Genomic DNA, 17695 nt, shown 5'->3' on the forward strand with positions numbered 1-17695 from the left:
GTAAAAGGAACATTAGGAGCCTCCCAAGTTACCAGCGGCAGTTGTGGTGAGCTGACAGGGAGAGAAGCTTCTGAGGAAACTTCCCCAGTGTTAATCTCAGAAGAGGAGGGTTCTGGGAAATCCCAGGTTTTCAAACAGTCCAGCCAAGGATTTGAAACATGTAGTGTAGCAAAAAGAGAAAACAACTGCAGCAATAAAAGTGAGACTGGCAGCTGTCTGTCACTGTCTGGGTTGCTGAAGACAGAGGACAAGCTCCTGGCCTGTGAAGCTGGGCTTGATATTCTGAGCTCCAAGCAGCTAGAGGACCTTTTAACAGATAAGTCCAAAAGATTTGCAACTCTGAGCCATGACCACATGATGGAGGAAATCATCATAGGGCCTGAGACTTTCAGTGACATGGTTCATATTGACTTGAATGAAGAGGAGGAACATGCTACTCGGGTCCTTAAAGATGTCTTTGAAAAGTCATCTTGTGGCTTGGTTGGCTTGCAGGAGGATGAAGATGTTGAAATTAAGTTTTACAAAAGCAAACTGGGCCGAGCAATTCACCACTTTCGTTCAGCTCTGCAGGGCGTGTTTCAGAAGCTGGAGAATAGTGGGTCAATCAGTCCTGAGGACCTGGAAAGCAATGAGAGTGGTTCTCAGTCAGAGAACAGTGATAGACTTCTTGGGACAGTGGGTTCAGAGGGTGCCCAAGATTTCTCTGTGGAGAGCCCTGGGAGTCAGGAGAGTGAGAGCTTGCTCAGTGTGGTCTCTGGTGGAGTGGGCACCTCTACACAGAGAGACCAAAACTTTCAGGATCCCAGCAACTCCTCTCTTGCTTCTAACTCCTCGCCTATTGCATATTCATTACCAGGTTTTGCTCTGGCTCCATGTCTGGGAGGTGAAACGTGTTCCAGGCCTGAATCTCCCAAGCAGGGCATACTAAGCCTAGAGCAAGTGTGTGCAGAGACCATCTACCTCAACAAGTGCATCAACAATTTCAAAAGTGTTCTGAGAGAGAAAAGACTGAGGCAGAAAAAACTTTTGCATGAGCTAGTACAGAAGGCAAACCATATCTCAGTAGAAGACATACACTCAGGTATTCTAAATCTATATTTAATGGGGTCACAGCTGGCTGGGTATGGCCTCTATCAGGCTAGCCTGAGACCCACCTTGGTGGTGAGTTTCACAAGGTGATGGGGGAGGACCACATCTTAAATTAGTCTAAATTACTCGAATACAGATTTTAAGCTAATCCTTGTGGGAAATGGAGTGTAAGAGGGTTCTAAAGCAACAGGAAAGGAGTACCTGCCTGTAGGAAGCTTCCAGTGTATTGGGGGAGTTGAGGGCAGCTTTAGAAACTACCTTTCCAAAAAGGGAGGAACATGCAGACAGTAGTTTACAGCTGCAGGTCCTTTAGGATATGCCACTGTAAAGTAGGAATGGTGTAGGAGGCAGGAATGGGCATATTGCTCACAGGCCCTAGAGGGGCTGATGCAATCCTACACTGCATTTTGAAATTATTCTAAATGGGTTTCTTGCTGAGATAAGATTGTTATCTCCCTAGCAGCTGATGGGCCATTGTGGGACTTTCCCCTATTCTAATGTTTCTTCTTCCCAGTACTGGACTTAACACAGAACCTTATTTTTAACTTGAAGCTGTCCAGTCCTTGCCCTACTCAGGAACCAGACTCTGCCTTCCACAGGTCATACTCCTTCCATTTCTGGCTAAATGCTCCACACCTAAACTGGAGAATGGAATGGTTTTGACTCAAGGAATGAGAGTACTTTTTTTTTTCTAGGCAGCATGGAGATATGTAGTTTTAAATTTACTTCTCCCAATCAAAATTAAATTTATCCAAAGAGCATATGCTGTATTCATCCAGTTTTAAATGTAAATGGGGTTGTCCTCCTATGCATATAACCTGATTAATGTTTCTAAGGGAGAATTAAAATTATGAAGCATATTGTGTTGACAAAGGTGTGAGGGAACTGGCATTCCTGCATTGCTGGTGGGATGGGAGTGTAAATTGGTATAACCTCTAAGGAAGACAATTGGCAAAATATATCAGAATTCTATATACCCTTTGAGCCCTAAAATCACTGCCAGGAATATATCCTGCAGGTTTATTTTCACATGTGTAAAGGACATATGTTCTATTTTTGAAGCATTGTTTTTAGTAGCGAAGAGTGAAAACAACCTAAATGTTAAGAAAGACTGTTTGGGGGGGCCTACGTGCTCAGTCGATTGAGTTCTTGGTTTTGGCTCAGATTATGATCTAATGGATCATGGGTTGGAGCCCTGTGTCTCTGACTCTCTCCCTCTTGCCCCTCCCCCACTCAGGCAGGCGTGCTCTCTCTTTCTCTCTCTCAAATAAATAAATATTGAAAAAAAAAAAAAAGACTGGTTAAATAACCTACTGGCACATCCTAACAATATAATACAGTACCACAAGTACCATACAGCTATAAAAAGAATGAGGTAGCTCTTTACTGAAACGGAGAGGTATCTAAGATATATTGCCATATGAAAAAGCAAGATGCAGAACAGTATTATAAAATGTCTACATTTGTATAAAAAAGAGAGGGAAAGAATACACAAACCCATAGTATCTGTGTCTATTTGTATAGAATATCTAACAAAGATACGTACGAGAGGTGGCTCAGTGGGTTAGGCCTCTGCCTTCAGCTCGGGTCATGATCTCAGGGTCCTGGGATCGAGCCCCACATTGGGCTCTCTGCTTGGCGGGGAGCCTGTTTCCCCCTCTCTCTCTGCCTGCCTCCCTGTGTACTTGTGATCTCTCTCTCTCTCTCTGTCAAGTAAATAAATAAAAATTAAAAAAAAAGATACGTAAGAGACTGATTGATACCTGATTGCCCGTGGGCAAAGGTATTGGGTGAAAAACTAAGGTGAAAAGTAGTTTTTTATTTTTTCATTGTAAACCTTTTAAAATACTTTTTAGAATTTGAATAATAAATGTGATACCAAGTTATAAAAATTTAAAAATAAAAAATTAAAATCACATCATGTTCCTTTCAAGTATCCCTAGAGTTAAGCTACTACTTATAGCTTATGAGAAAAGTCTAAATTCCTTCACTTGACATTCAGAACCAGTACAGTTGGTCCCTAGTTTCCATTTGCAGGCTTACCTCCAGTTGTCCCACTATACTCCACCCAAAAGGAAACTTTGCTGTCACAAATTCACCTTGTACTGTCTTTTCTCAGCATATTCATATATACATGCTTTCTTCTAGCCTAAGGTGCTGTGTTCATCAAATCAGCCTAGCAGAATTTACTCAGTTCTTCAATATACAACCAAAATATCACCTCTTCTAAGGAAGCTTTCTATAATTCCTCAGCTGTAAGAGATTTCTTTCTCCTCTTAATTTTGCAACCCTTTTTCCTTCTCCCTGGGCATTTAGAAATTATTACATCACAGCAACAATGGAAACAACAAATATCAAAGCAGTACTTCCTTACCAGCTTCTTAAGCATTGGTGGCAGTTGATGTTAGGATGAGTACTCAGCACACTTGGTCTGGCTCTTCAGCTTGCAAAATTCCCTTTCTAAGCTGATATCCTGGTGGGCAATGCAGGAACTTGTACCTGTGGTAAGCAGGTGGTGGCAGCAGCAGTGATAATGAGACAAAGTAGGTTTTCTGAAGCACCAGTAAGAAAGCAAACCAGAGTTCTGGGTCCTAGCCAAGATCAAGTCTGGTCTGTGGGCTGCAGAGGGAGTGGTAGAAGGGTGCTGGGTCTAGGCCTGACTCCCAACAGCATTCCATAGGGTAGGAAGAATAGAGCAAGGTAAGCACATAGGGTTAGCCTTTCACCCACAACAGCAGCCACCCCAAGCTGATAAACTGATTTCAGTATTAGTAACAGTGGCTACTACTACAATGAAACATTTAAGAAATCAGCTTTCTTCACTGCTCTGCTTGAGACCTCGGGGCCTAAGCTTACTAATAGCTTACCACTAATTTGAGTTCTTATTTTTCATCCTTTTTCTTCTCTTTCGGGGGGTACATAGCTCTGTTTTAAGTACTGTTACATGCGTTGTATGAAAATTCAATTCTTTTATTTCTATGACTCTAGCAAAATAGCTTTTGCCAAGGCCATCGGATGACCACCATGTTGTCAAACGCCTGTTCCATTTTTAGTCCTCCTCTTAATCAGCAACTTGACATAATTGATTACATCTTTCTTTTTATTATAACAGCTTTATTGAGTTATAACTTACTTACAACAAAGTTCACCTTTAAAATCCCTTAAAAAGTATACAATTGAGTGTTTTTTAGTAGATTCATAGAATTATGCAACCATCAAACTCCAACATATTTCTATCACCCCAAAAAGAGACCCCTTAACTGTTAGGTAATCCCCTTTGCTTCAAGCCTCTAGCAACCACTAATCTACTTTCTGTTTCTTTGGATTTGCCTGTTCTGGATGTTGCATATAAATGGATTCATATGATATGTGGCCTTTTATGATTGGGTTCTTCCACTTAGCATGTTTTAAGAGTCAGCCATGTTGTAACATGTATCAATACTTCATTTCCTTTTGTTATGGGATAATATTCCATATGGATATGCCATATTTTGTTTATCTATTTGTTATTTGATGGGCATGTGGTTTGTTGTTGTTGTTTACTACTTTCTGGCTATTATGAATGTTGCTATTAACATTTGTGTACAAGTTTTTGTGCAGACATATGGTTACAGTTCTCTTGGGAAGTGGAATTGCTGGGTCATATGGTTAACTCTAAGTTTAACATTTTTGAGGGATTTCCAGACTGTTTCCCAATGTGGTTGCACCATTTTACATTCCAGCCAGTAAGGCATGACAGTCCTTATTTCTCCACATTCTTGCTAACATTTATTAGTGTCTGCATTTTTTATTATACCCATCCCAGTGGGTGTGAGTGGTATCTTATTGTGGTTTGATTTGCATTTCCCTAGTGGCTAATGATGTTAAGCATCTTTTCATGTGTGTATTGGCCATTTTTGTATTTTCTTTGGAAAAATGTCTATTCAAATTGAGTTGTCTTTTTGTTGTTGAGTTATGAAAGTTCTTTATATATTCTGGACATGTGCCTCTTATCACATATATGATTTGTAAATATTTCCACCCAATCTTTGTGTTGTCATTTCACATTCTTGATGGTGTTTTGTTTTTTTTTTTTGAAGCATACATGTTTTATTAAAAATTTTTATTGCGGTAAAATATACATAATATAAAATTTACCATTTTAACCATTTTAAGTCTGTTCACATTGTTGTGCAACCATCACCATTTTCTAATATCCAGAACTTCTTCATGTTCCACAACTGAAACTCTCTACCCATTAAACTAACCCCATTCTCCCTTTCCCCAGCCACTGGCAACCACATTCTACTTTCTGCCTCTGTCAATGTGATTGCTCTACGTACCTCATATGAGTGGAATCACACAATATTTGTTGTTTTGTGACTGGCCTGTTTTACTTGGCGTAATGTTTGTAATGTTCTCAAGGTTCATCCATGTTGTAGCATGTGTCAGGATTTCCTTTTTAAGGCTGAATGGTATTCCTTTGTATGTATATGTACCACATTTTGTTTATCCACTCATTTGTAGGTGGATACTTGGGTTTCTTCCCCTTTTTGGCTATTGTGAATAATGCTGGTATGAACATCGGTATATAAATATCTCTTTTGAATCCTTGCTTTCATTTCCTTTGGGTATATAACTAAAGTAGAATTGCCATATTGTTTTCTACAGTGGCTGCACCATTTTGCATTCCCAAATGTTCTAATTTTTCTACATCCTTGCCAAAAGTTGTTACTTGTCTCTCCCTTTTTTTTAATAATAGCCATTATAATATTTTGTAATAACCATTATAATGGGTATGAAATAGAGTGCAAAATTTTAGATTTTGATGAAATTCAATTTGTTTTTCTTGTGTGGATTGTGTTTTTGGTTTCACAGGTAAGAAACCATTGTTGAACCCAAGATCACAAAAATTTACTCCTATGTTTTTTTAGCTTTAGCTCTTTTAGGTCTATGATCCCTATTGAGTTAATTTTTGTATATGGTGTGAGATAGGGCTGTACCTTCATTCATATACATATGGCTGTTCCACCACCATTTGTTGAAAAAGACTCTTGCAGTCTATACTTATGCCTCAGTTCCTGCTTTTTGAAACACTTTCTTCACTTGGCTTCTAGACCACCTCTCTGTATTTGTTCTACCCCAGTACTATTGACCATTCCTTTTGGCCATCTTTTTTTTTTTTTTTTTAAGATTTTATTTATTTGTGAGAGAGAAAGAGAGAGAGCACAAAAGCAGGGGGAGCTGCAAGCAGAGGGAGAAGTGGGCTCCCTGTTGAGCAAGGAGCCAGATGTGGGACTTTATCCCAAGACCCTGAGATCATGACCTGAGTTGAAGGCAGACACTTAGCCAACTGAACCACCCAGGTGTCTCCTTCTCCATCTTTGCTGGTCCCTCCTCATCTTCCCAACCTGTAGCATCCCAGGATTCAGTCCTGATTCGTCTTTTTATTCGTATTCACGGGCTAAGTAACCTATTTCAATATCTTGAGTTTCATAAGGATTCCCAGGTTTATATCTCTGGCCCAGACATCTTCCATGAACACCAGACGCTGGACAAACAATAAGAAAACATTTTTCTTGTTAAGAGTCAAACTTTCTGGGGCGCCTGGGTGGCTCAGTGGGTTAAAGCCTCTGCCTTCGGCTCGGGTTGTGATTCCCAGGGTCCTGGGATCGAGTTCCGCATCAGGCTCTCTGCTCCACAGGGAGCCTGCTTCCCCCTCTCTCTCTGCCTGCCTGTCTGCCTACTTGTGATTTCTGTCTGTCTGTCAAATAAATAAATAAAATCTTAAAAAAAAAAAAAGTCAAACTTTCTGTGCTTGCTAACTTCCTAAAATGCCTTAACATTTTTTCTACTCAGATTTAGTTTTCAGTTTAAGTGCAATGTATCTCACCTCAGTCTTTGTACTTGCTCTGATTCTGACTAGAATATGTCTTTCCTAGAATCCAAATAACTTCTTTACTCATTTCCTTCAGGTCTCTGCTTAGATGTCACATTATCGATGAGGCCTCCCTGATAACCTTTATAAAATTTTAATAGTGGGGTACCTGGGTGGCTTGGTTAAGCATCTGCATTCGGCTCAGGTCATGACCTCATGGTCCTGGGATCAAGCCCCGTGTCAGGCTCCCTGCTCAGATGGGCGTCTGTTTCTTCCTCTCCCTCTGCCCCTCCTCCCACTCATGCTCACTCTCCCTCTCTCTTGAATAAATAAAATCTTTAAAAAAAATGGTAACTGTAATGTCACCGTAAGGGACATTATGTTCCCCACCTTACCTGAATTTTGAAGCAGAGTCTCTATCACAGGAGATATGGTGTGTATATAGATCTAGATCATGGAACCAAATGCCCTGTTGTGAATTTTGGCTTTGCCCCTTGCTGTGACTTCAGGCAACTTTCTTAACCTCTCTGATGATCTTTAGTTTAATCAACAAAAAATGGAGATGATTGTATTTACCCAGTAGAGTTGTTGGGCGAAATAAATGAGCTTATTCAAATAAAATGACAGATACATTATAGTGTTAACTACTATCATCACCTTTGTCATTATCAGTCATCAGCTCTTCCTCTAGAATAGAAGCTTCTCAAGATCAGGGAGCTTGTTTCATTCCCTTTGCTTCATCACCAGCACTAAGAACAGTGCCTAGTGTGCAGTAGGTTCTCAATAAGTACTTGTTGAAGAAATTAATCCTCACTATAACCCTGGGAGGTAGCAGTCTTATCTGCTTTTTACGGATAAAGAAATGCAGGCTCAAGTAAGTTTGAGTACCTCAAGTCTTTTGACTCCCAAGTACAATGAAATTAAGATTGTTTTAATAATGAAGAAGTATGTCACTTCCTTATAAAATGTATTCTCCACAAGAGTGCAATCATTTTTAGGGATCAGGGATTTTTTTTTCTTGGCCGAGTGGGTGTTCTACAGATACATTGCACTTAAACTGAAAACTAAATCTGAGTGGAAAAATGTTAAGGCATTTTAGAAAGTTAGGATGCACAAAAAAGTTTGACTCTTAACAAGAAAAAGGTTTTCTTATGTTTGTCCAGTGGGTGGGACAAATTGAAGAGCTAGTACAGCAGTTCCTTGGGGTCTGAAAAATGGTACAGACTGTTAGCTAAGAGACCTATGTTTTCTCTGGTGATGGGCAAAACACATGTTCTTAGAAGCTATTGTTTTCTAAGTCCTGAAAGTTTAGGTTCCTTTTGCTATATACAAATGCTAGGAAATGTGCTAAGCCCTCGGGCTACAAGAGTAAAATTATATATATACATGGACAGCCTTGTCAGCAGATTTTTAGGCATTATGGGGAACTCTGGGAAGAATAGAAAGACACAAATTAACTTTGACATGATGTATAGAGTATATTTTTAAGATAGTGGAGATAGAGAGACACCTTTCCAATTTGAATCACAGGTCAGTTAAAGTGTTCCTTGCCTAATTTTCTTTTTCAAAGAGAGCAGAGTACAGTAGGGGAGGTGGGAGTAGATGTAAAAGAGATATGGCCCCATTCCAGCAAGTGTTTTTTGCATCTTATCCACATTTCTGTAGCTGCACTGTTTTGGAGGATTCCTATTCCTGAGTTCACTTTTCTGTCAAGTCAGGTGACCCTTTAGGCCATTAGAAATAACTGAAAAATTAGAAACTTTTGAATTAGTTTCTATGATTCTCCCTTTTACTTGTTCTGTAATATCAGTGGGTCTTTGAAAGGGAGGGAAAAGAAAGTGGAGGGGAGCTGATCAGTCCAGGTGAATGGACTTGCCTTAGAGAAGGAAACCTATGGAGCTATTCATATGTCTCCTAATAGGTAATGTAGCCTGATGAGTAGAAGGAGTAATCTCTGGACTTTATTTTTCTCTACTGTGGCTTGCTAAGGTCCTTCTGGAAGCATCCGGTTCCTTTGGAGTATTGTTCTGGATTTAATAGATATTCAGGCCTGGGGTTGCTATCATGGTTTTATCATCTAGATCTTGGTAACTTCTATTAGGGCAGGGGCCAGGTGATGCCTCCAGCTATAGCCTTTAAGCATCCTGGTCCTGGCCTTAAATTCAGACCTTAACCTGTCCTAACTTAACTTAGGCTTTGGGAAAACAGGCCGGGGTTTGCTGGGCAAATGCAGGCCAAGCCTACATTGTAAAACGGGAAATGGTTCAGTTACCAGGACTTTGGGGCTTGAGGACTTACCCCAGATCCAGGGTAAGAGTACATATAGCTTCTGAGGAAGGAACTCACTTTGTGCGTACCCAGTTCAGATAGCCTGTTGGAGTGGCACTTGGTAACAAAGCCTGTGGCCCTGGTTTCCCTGACATTGCATGCAAGCCAGTTTGGAAAGGGGAAGTGGGTGACTGAAATCCCCAGGTAGACTTTGTCCTTTAGTATGAGTAAAGAATGTTCTAAGCTAAAAGGAGGGGCCAGCCAATACAGTACGTAGGGATTCTGGAAACTAGGCTCTGTGAACTGCCCAGTTGTTCAGGGGACCTTTTACTTTCCTCCATGTCTCTTGAGATTTAGCTGGCATTTTCTTGGGGTTCCATGCTATGGGACTGAATCTACTAACCTGTCTGCTCTTTTTTCCTGCTCTTTCTCTCCTTGCAGAAGGAAAGCGAGGAGCCGTTCAGGTTGTGCCTCAGGCCCCTTGGGCCCTTTCTGTTGTCTATTTTCAACCCTTCTCTCCTGAGCATGGTGTGCATGTGTGTGCACATGTGTGTATGTGTGCGCGCGTGCACACACATGTATGATCTGTGCCCCTGACCTTTGGCTCCTGCAGATAGTCTTGTTTTTCCTGAAAGCAGTTTGTAAGCATGCTCCGTTCTCGTGTGCAGACATCCCTGGAGCACAGTGTGAGAATGTGTGTGCCAGCATGGTGCACATTCAATGTAGCATGTGTGTGCTTATACTTGTACTCAGTTTGACTACCCCAAACACTGATTGCCCCACTCTTCTACTTTGCACAGCGTTTGTCCATTTTTTTGCTTGTTGCTGCAGGTTGGCATATGCTGTAAACCCTTGCTGAGCCCAGCATGCATACACTTTGTATTTGGGAGCAGGAGTTGCTGTGGGCATTTTGTGCCTCTTGCCTGAGGTCCTAAGTGTGAATGTGCTTTGTGCTTCTGAAAAGGTTTCTTGGTCTCTCTGTGAGCACAAGGTTCTGTAGACCTGTGATGTGGTTCCCCATGCCATGTGAATGCACAGTATAACTAATGCTTTGTGCCCGTAAGCACTGGTTCTTGAAGACAGTGAGGGTTTGCTTTTGCCTATGATTCCAGCCCTGGTGAACACTGAATCCTTCAAGTGGGTGTGTGTACATGTTTTATCACCCTATGTGCAGGATCCGTGATCACCTTGTGTTTCCTTCAGGCATAAGTTGTGTCTATGAATATACCTGCTGTAGGTACTTTATTTGGATCTCCTCTTACTTTCAGTCCTCCTTCAGTACCTCTGTGTGCATGCTCTATGCTTTGTCTGCAGACTTTAGCAGACCCTTTACCTCCTCTAAGCACAGGAAATGTGTATGATCTGAGCTCGTTGAACCTGGTTCCCAGAGACCTTTTGTGATTTAGTTTCCTTAAAGTCTGTGGTTTCTGGCAAACATCTAATTCTAGGCAGGAAATAAAAATCTGCTCAGTACAGTGGACTATTTTGGATTTGGGGATTTAGGGATTTGGGACTATTTGGGGATTTAGGGATAGAGCTACCCCTCAGAAGCAACCTTAGGAGAGGTATATCAACCAGTTCTGGTTTCCTTTTGGGCTTGGTTCTCCTTTTGCCAGTATTATCCCACTCACAGAACCAGGGCAAGAGCCAGATAAGGTGAAATAGGTTCATGAAGGGCTATAGGCAACAGGCAGATAGGCTTTCTTAGAATATAAACAATCTGAGAAGGGTCTTAAATCCAAAATTCATCCTGAGCCTACTGCTGACCCAGGGTAATTCTTACCCACTTTTATATCACCCTGTACTACGGCTGTCCTAACTCTCCCTTTTCTACTTTGTCTTGCCTAATTTTATCTATAACTTCTCCCATCTGTTTCTCTCCTAAAACTTTACCCCCTGTACAAAGTTAAACACCTTACTTCTGCCTTCCCTGCTTTGGAGTCCTTTTGTTCCAGGATAGTTAGCTGGAGCCCAGCTATCAGGAGTCAGGAAAGTTTTGGGGGGTGGAAGGGAACAGGGAAGGGGCAGGAAGCCCCAGATCTGCTAGCACTAGGTTTTTTGAGTCTAAACAGCCTTTACCATTGGCTCTCTGGAGAGCTCTGAAAGTTCCAAAGTTTTGGAACTTTGCTCTGTACACTGCTTAAAGGATTTTTTTCTGTGGGTTTGTTTGTTCGTTTGCTTATGGAGAACCCTTTAAAAACTGTTTTCAAACTGTTTCTTTGAATTGTTTGGTACCTCAGTTTTCGGTTTCTCATTATAGAGCTCATAATGTCCACCAGAAGATAGAATCTAAGTATCAAATCTACCCTGGGTTCTCTTGTTATATACATAGAGAGAGCCTATCAAATGTAGAATGTCTATGAGTTAGGGCTTCAAGGGACCTAAGCCAAGTCAAATCACAAGATAAAATGGGAATCCAGAAAGACCAAGTCACTACTCTGTGACAGCAAAGGGAACTTAGGAATATAACTAGAAGAAGATTCTATATGAAGTTGTCCTTTTGCTTAAGTGAGTGAGGTGAGGCCTAGAAGCCCCAAATGGACTTTTTTTTTTTTTTTTTTTTTTTGCCTTGGCTTACTGTTATATATACCAGTGGATTGTGTGAGGGGAATGGAAGTTCTGGCACCTCTTACACTCCCAGTGAACCTTAGCCTTGAGATCTCAGTGAGCTTGACTTTATATCCTTCTTATTCACTGGGGAGAAGGGAGACAAAGTAGTGCTCATTTCAACAACGTGCTTGTTGTTCTGGCTGATCAGGGCACTGGCTTAGACATCAGTCTGGCTATGTCACCACAAATTGTATGTAACCTACACTTCTCTGAGTTTCCTACTTTACTGCTCACTGCCTGACCAAAGAAAGATGACTGTCTACAATCTTTTCTAGGATCTAACTTTTTTCCTATCTCTTTTTAAAGATTCCGGATGATGGTCACTCCTCTTTGCCTCAGTGGCTCCCAGAAGGGTAAGTGATTCCCTACAAAGTTTCCTTGGATTTTACAGTCTTTCACTCGACTTCCAGCTTTTCCCCTGGGAAGCAGTAGAAAAAGCTTCCTCAGTTGGATCCTGGGGAAGAAGAGGCTCTGCTATATAGATTGGTTGGTTTTCTGGGAGAGGAGAGAACTCTCTGCAGACTGATCCCTCAGAGACAGAAGAGAGAGAGCTTTATTGAGTGGTTGCCCTGGAGCAGGGAAGGGAGCTTTGGGGCTTCCCTATTCTTGCCTCTAGAATTTCCGATTCTTTCTATCTTAGTAATTATATACCCTTTAGGTAGAAGAAAGAGGAAACTAGAAAAATATCTACCTTTGACACAGTTCTTTTTTATTGCATTGTTTATAAGCATGGTTGATTAGATTACTCTCTGGGTTCTGTCCTGACTTCAGCTGTTGTGAGTCACCTACTTATTCTATTCCACTCTAGTCAAGACATAAGTAGCATCCCTTATGAGCTCAGTGTGTTCTGTCTGTGCTTCTTGTTTGGGAGTCTCAGGCCCATGTGACTGCAGCAGAGAGTCATTTTAAGCTGCTCAACTGCTGCCTATAACTGACTGTTCTTAAGAGAGGAAAGAGTTTACCCCCGCCCCCCCCCCACTTCTCCCTGCCCATTATTTCTCAGGATCTTCCTTTTCTCCTTGTCCCATAAAGGCCTTCTGACATGAGAGTTCCCAGTGGATGCCTCCTCTTCCTCATGACCAGGGAAGAAATAAGAGCAGATCATAAAGTTTTCTACTGTGTGTTTACATGCTCCTTTTCCTTGTGATTTGTCCTTTTTAAATCAAGAGTTGGTTATTTGAACAAACTATCCTTTTTTCTGTTGTCTGAAGCCCATTTATGTTGTAAAAACCTTAAGTGGTACATACTGTAGTTTTTAGAATTAACCACAAACTTGTGGTACCAGGTGCTTTTTCTACAGCCCTTCTTCAGGACGTTAGCTTTTTTCTTCTAATGGTTGGAAAATACGTACATGACAAACATATCTGAGCTATTTTTATTTTTAATTTTTAAAGCTATTTTTAAATGGGGCCATACAGTAATTTTCTAAATGCCTCCCAGTTGTTGTCTTTCCTTTCCTTCAGCTTAGTCCTTGGACGCTGTCACAGGTTTAGAACTTCCTTAGGTCTGGTAGTCTAATTGAAAGCAAAGTTCATTTCCTGTGTTTGGGAAGCTAGTTTATTAGGAATCAACATATCAGGTTGCCTGTTGCAGCTCTTGGCCTTGACCTAATTCATGGCTTCATTCTTTGCCTATATAGCTAGCTGGCAGTACCTACTTACTCTTCTCAACATCCCTTTTCAGACCGGTTATGATACACCACCCAACTACCTTACCACCTTCCCTGTCTCCTTGTTTTCATTAAGGTTAAGTACATGAGTTCTTTTCATTGAGGCTCAGAATGACAGCTTCCAAAATGTCAGAGAAATTTTGTAGTTCATTCCTTTTATAGAATTGGCATCAAGGAAACAAGATGGGATCAGGAGGGAGACAAATCTCATGAAACAAATTGAGGGTTGCTGGGGGGTAAGCGGGTAGGGATAAGGTGGCTGGGTTATGGACATTGGGGAGAGTATGTGCTATGGTGAGTGCTGTGAAATGTGTAAGCCTGATGATTCACAGACTGTACCCCTGGGGCAAATAATACATTATATGTTAATTTAAAAAAATTGGCATCAAGACCCAAAGAGAGGAAGTAATTTTGGCAGAGGACATGTAGTGAATTAGAGTTGGGGATAAAATCCAGGTTATCTCATTGTGAGAGTGGTGTTCTAGGACATTCTCTTTATTTTTATTGTATATAGTTTTGGAAGAAATGGCAAAGAACAACAAAATTAATAACAATAGAAAAGGTATAGAAGTTTTAGAAATCTCCAGTTGCTCCAGCTATAATTTTTTTTTTTCTCCTGTTCCCTGTTAAATATCCATAGGGCTAGGCCAGACTTTCAGAGTCATTCTGTTGTTTCCTTCCTGAATGGTCTCTTTTCGCCTCTAAGTGGCCTTTTGGAAGTCTTCTATCCCACCTTCCCTGCTTCCACTTGGTTATGCAAGCTCCACTTTCTGTGGAGACCCTTTTTCTTCAGGAGGCTTGGATGGACAGAACTGGTGACTCTTTTACTCAGGATGGGGAAGGTTATCTCCTACATGTCATTAGCAGTCTTGCTTACTAATGCAGCAGCTCTTCTGTAGAGCCATTCCTATGGACTCTGTTCTAGTATAGACCAGGAAACCCTGATCTTACGAGAGCAGTGTCTCTGGCCTGAGTGTGGGGAGCAGCCCTCTTAACTACCAGTTCCCTCTTTGATTTATGGAGTACCAAGCGCCTTCAAATAAACAGAGGTTCCTTGAAGTGCTGTAATGGTATAAAAGAGCTCTCAATTTCTGGCCAGAACTATAGAAGGAGACTCAGAAGGGCACCCTGGGAGCAGATTCCATTGATCGTCATTCTATGGCTTTATTTTTCTCACTTTGTGTCTTCCTTACCCCTCTCAGGGACACATGGTAGAAATTTTCCTCTGGAGAGAGAGTGAGCAAGGAGAATAGAACACTGAAACTGCCAGTAACAAGGCAGGACTGGAGGTCCTGACATATTTTCTTCTCTCCTCAGGCCAGCTGGAGGGCTGTATGGCATTGACAGCATGCCAGATCTACGCAGAAAGAAGCCACTGCCGCTTGTCAGTGATTTGGTGAGTGACTCTTTGCAGACTTAGGCTGTAGGCTTGGGGTATCCCCCAATGGGCCTTGGCATATTATTAGGACTGGTTATGGTCCATTTAGTGCCAGATATTGGACTGAAGATGTATCATCTAAAGCTTTACTGAGATTTAGTGATGAGTCTTTAGTTGGACCTGTTCTACCTTACTCCCTCATTAGAGTCCCAGGTTCTTCATTAGCTAAAACTCCGACCTGGAACTATAGCTTGGGCTCCAAATTTGTCTTCTAGGTATCTTGTTCCTCCAGGTTTTTCTACAACCTTCTTTGATGATATGGAATAGAAGCTGCCTCTATAGAATAGAATAGAAGTGAGCAGAACTGCCTAGCACTGAGCTAGATCATTTAGTTTAGTGTATAATGAGCATGACTGATGATAATCCTTGGAGATCAAGTAACAGTCTCCTCCTAAGATAGATTTTTTCTGGAGTATTTCTGTGTCCCTAGTATTTAACTCAGTGTCTGGCACTGAGAGGTAATGATAAAAAAAAAAAAAAAATTGTGGAATTGAATTGAAACAAGCTTGGGAGTTAAAGCTGATCTCAGGACCTCCAGAATAACTGGAAGGTCTGACCTTGGGTCATGCCTCCTGAGGCAGGATCAACTCAGAATTTTCCATATCCTAGTGGGTAGTGTGGGTAGAGTGGGGCCCAGGCATTCCCAGAATCCTAGAGCTCTAAAGCTAGAAGTTCAGTAAGACTTGAACCCTTTTTCTTATGACTATCTTCTGCTCCTTTTTTCTTCCCCCTCCCCCATTCAGTCTATTTTGTTTTTCTATCCACTCCTTTTCCCATTTCTCCTTCATTTCCTGCTCTTCCCCCCACTCCACCCCCCCAGTTTCTCTGTCCCTAGTTGGCTGAATGGAATTATCCTCTGCCATTTTTCTCTTGTTTTTTTTTTTTCCCTACTGCATGTGTATCTCTCCTTTCTTTTTTTCCTTCTTTCTAATGTACGTCTCCATTTACCATAAAGCTGGTTGGATGAGGATAGGTTCTAAGGTCATCTCTTCTTTACTACTTTCTCTCATTATCTTTCATCTCCTTTTTCTTGTCTTCCCACTTTTTCTCCACCTCTGCCCACCCCCATCTCTCTTGCACATCAGCTCCTCTTTGCTTAATTAATTGGATAGCAGTGTCTTAGTCATTTCCCGCTCCCATCCTCATCTTTTAACCTTGCCTATATTTCTCTTTCTGCCATGACTCTTTCTTAGAGCAGAAGCTCTAGGCCCTGGACACCTGGGTGCATTGAAGATAATTTTTAGTGGATAGAGAAAGAAGGGGTTAGGATGTTGTTCCCCACATTGATTAAACTACATGGAAAAACCTCTCAGTTGCTTCTGCAAGTGTTTTCGTGCTCTTGGGGGTGGCTTTAACATCATGTTGTTCCTTTTTCTGCTGTCCTCTGCACAGGCTATGGTGAGTGACTCCAGAGACCCTTTCCATCCTCTGTAAGAATCCATATCTCAAATCACCTGGGCCCCTCCCAACTCTTTCCCCTGCTTAGGCTGATACTGTACCTCCTGTCTGCCCAATGGCTACTGCCTTAGGGAAACCATGTGCCTCTTCAGGGGCTGTTCCTAAAGCCTGGGCTTGGTAGATACATTAGGTTCCTCTACATGACAGCTTGGCTAGCAGAGCAGTCCCTCCTCTCAGGCTTAATCCCTGCCTTGATTGACTGATGTTACATTGCCCTTTCACTTCCCAAGTGTCCTGCTCATTTGGGCTGCTGGCCTCTATAGCCACCTGCCTGGGATTGTGTGGGTGTGAGGTGGTACCCAGGGATAAAGGATAGCATGGCATCATTTGCAGTGATGGTTCTTAAATATGACTCTGACGTAGTGTATTCTGTTCTTAATGACTATTTCCTACAGTAATTCTAAACTTGTCATTTTCCTTTGCCTTCCTATAAATGAGGGGTAGGAAAGCTACCGGTAGGAAAGGAAAGAGAAACTCTTTGGATGATAGGTACTGTAAGAGAAGTGCCATTCTAATACTATTAGAACAGTCCTGAGGGCCTTATGCTTTGGATCTTAACTTGGGACTCGTGTTATCTAGAACCCATGGGTAGTTCCTGTGAATGGCAGTAAAATTAGAGAGAAGGTATTAAGTCAGGTAGTTAAGTCACTTTGGTCACTGAAACTCCCTTCTTAGGATTTTGCCAGCCCTTGGCAGTAGCCAAGGCTGACAGCAGGTCTTCTCTCACAGTCATTGGTCCAGTCCCGGAAGGCAGGGATTACTTCCGCAATGGCTACACGCACCTCTCTCAAGGATGAAGAGCTGGTAAGTGACCCATGGGCTTCCATGAGTCCACAGGCCTAAAAACTGGTTATCATCTTTATAGCCATACTAACTGAGCATTCAAGAGTGTTGGGCACAACATCATTAATGAAACAGATAAAAAACTTTGGTCTGAGTTTTCCACATTGGAAGAGGCAAGGGACCAGAACAGAGGTAAGACCAAGTCTCATGTTGGAGTATGTGACCAATGAATTCAGGGTTTTATGGTGGGGCTAGCACCCTCTGTTTCCCTAGGAAGCTTGAATGCTGGGAAAAGGTTCAGACATAGCATTCAAGTCAGATCTCTCTTGGATGACCAGGAGCACATGACATAGTGGGGCTTCTTTCTTCCAGACTTGGCTATCATATCTCCTTTATTGCCAGGCTAGAGTATCTCCTTTATTGCCAGAGGAGAAACCAGGGTCTGTATTACCCTACAAGGATCTCAGTTCTGATATCTCTCAGCAGAGACCTAAAGTTGTTGGGGAGTGCTGGGGTGTGTGTC

At 41.7% G+C, this 17695-nt stretch overlaps 1 protein-coding gene across 3 annotated transcripts in view; it reads left to right on the plus strand.

Moving 5' to 3' along the window:
- Nucleotides 1-17695, plus strand: part of UNC13B (unc-13 homolog B) — a 218887-nt gene that overhangs the window by 168825 nt on the left and 32367 nt on the right. For all 3 annotated transcript variants that reach the window (XM_080819880.1, XM_080819882.1, XM_080819881.1), the window contains 3 exons: nucleotides 12131-12177; nucleotides 14811-14889; nucleotides 17119-17193. In XM_080819880.1, the coding sequence (XP_080676006.1) occupies nucleotides 12131-12177; nucleotides 14811-14889; nucleotides 17119-17193 (201 nt within the window). The remainder of the gene's footprint in view (nucleotides 1-12130; nucleotides 12178-14810; nucleotides 14890-17118; nucleotides 17194-17695) is intronic.

Source organism: Martes martes (assembly GCF_963455335.1).
Source record: "Martes martes genome assembly, chromosome: 12".
In the NCBI taxonomy this organism is placed as follows: domain Eukaryota; kingdom Metazoa; phylum Chordata; class Mammalia; order Carnivora; family Mustelidae; genus Martes; species Martes martes.